Source organism: Thermobia domestica, chromosome 5 (genome assembly GCF_964235325.1).
Source record: "Thermobia domestica chromosome 5, izTheDome1.hap1.1, whole genome shotgun sequence".
Taxonomy (NCBI): domain Eukaryota; kingdom Metazoa; phylum Arthropoda; class Insecta; order Zygentoma; family Lepismatidae; genus Thermobia; species Thermobia domestica.
This window is the reverse complement of record NC_137458.1, coordinates 275,030,595-275,031,973: the sequence shown is the minus strand read 5'-3', so window position 1 is coordinate 275,031,973 and position 1,379 is coordinate 275,030,595. Positions and strand designations below refer to the sequence as shown.

At 39.7% G+C, this 1,379-nt stretch overlaps 1 protein-coding gene across 1 annotated transcript; it reads right to left on the bottom strand.

Annotated features, from left to right (window-relative positions):
- Window positions 1–277: 277 nt before the first annotated feature.
- Window positions 278–706, bottom strand: LOC145685540 (uncharacterized). The gene has a single exon (XM_081757938.1). The coding sequence runs from the start codon at window positions 704–706 to the stop codon at window positions 278–280; it is 429 nt and encodes a 142-aa protein (XP_081614064.1).
- Between the last annotated feature and the right edge of the window lie 673 nt (window positions 707–1,379).

The following is a 1,379-nucleotide window of genomic DNA, read 5'->3' as shown; positions in this document are numbered from 1 at the left end:
CAGGTTGTTATGAAGTTTCTGCATTGGAGCTTGTAGATCGTCTTGCCGAAGACTCTGCTTGGATAGCACATTGCACGTCTTCTCCAAGAAAAGCCTATTTGGAATTGCATGTGGAATAACGGTCAAATCCCTGTTGCACGGAATCCATTGGTGGCATTTGCTGCATGTGCCGACCTTTGTCATGCTTGTGAAAATACGTCACAAAATTCAAGTTTGGTGAAAGCGCGACCCTGGTGATTACGCACAAACATTTGCGCAAACTCATAAAAGTATTCTTTCAATGGTCTGTTGGTTGTAGCCAGTGAGTTGTGTGAGGAGGAAAACACACCAAGCACACCCCAGTGTCCTTAAAATATGTCAGCATTGCAGGATTACTACAATGAGTGTCGTGACCATCCAGAAGTAGAAGCGCAGGGCTGTCTAAAGTAACACTAAAATACGCTACAAACTGTTTGATGAAAGAGAAGAATACCTCAGGAGTTACGTATCCGCTATCAGTCATAGGAATGTGACTTCCAGGAGGAAGATAGTCTTCGAATTCCTGCCTTTGCCGTTTACCTTTGAACAAGACGAAGGGAGGAAGATAATTTCCCGCAGCATTACAACATGCTAATATGATCACTGTCTCTCCTTTTTCTTTAGGACTGATAGAGTAGGTAGTCTTCTTCCCTTTTTCACAAACTACATGTCTTGGTGTTGTATTCATTTGCAGACCATTTGTTTCCAACAGTGCTTATAAGAGCTGTGGCCATTAGTGATGGCCACGAGAAGAGACAGGACTTTTGAAACTCGAGACGATACCTTCCCTACCTGTCTCGTCTCGTCACGTTTGTCTCGAAAACTTTTATGATTGTTTTTGCAAGATGAGAGGAGAGGAGACGAGACACCTATTTTACGAGATCAGACGAGACAAGTTCAAGTCTCGTCTCGCCTTGTCTCGTGATCAACACTAGCGGCAATGAGCTATGTTAATTAGTTCTCATTTAATGTTTTCGTTTTTCTCCCTACCTTACAGTTGCAATGTTTGGGAAACACATCCGGCTGAGTTAGTGAACAAGTACCAACAATTCAAACCTGCTTGTTTGCTGCATTAACTGCAATATTGTACTCGATTTCTTTTTTTATACCGCATATGGTCACTTTTAATATTATGGATCCTGTGCTCGATTCAAGATTATATATTTTCACATTTAGTACCTAATACAAAATGAAGGCTAAAGATTGTATCGAAGGATTAATTCTCCAGTGTTGTGACCACTCAGCGAATCGAATAGAAAGAAGTCAAATTGTAATGCTACTTAAGTACAATATTGAAGAAAATAAATTAGTAAATTAATTTATAATTTTTCAGAAATATGTATTTTTAAATATGCCTGTAT

Excerpts from the sequence above, each read along its gene's own strand:
- LOC145685540 (XM_081757938.1), bottom strand. The coding sequence starts at position 706 with ATGAATACAACACCAAGACATGTAGTTTGTGAAAAAGGGAAGAAGACT.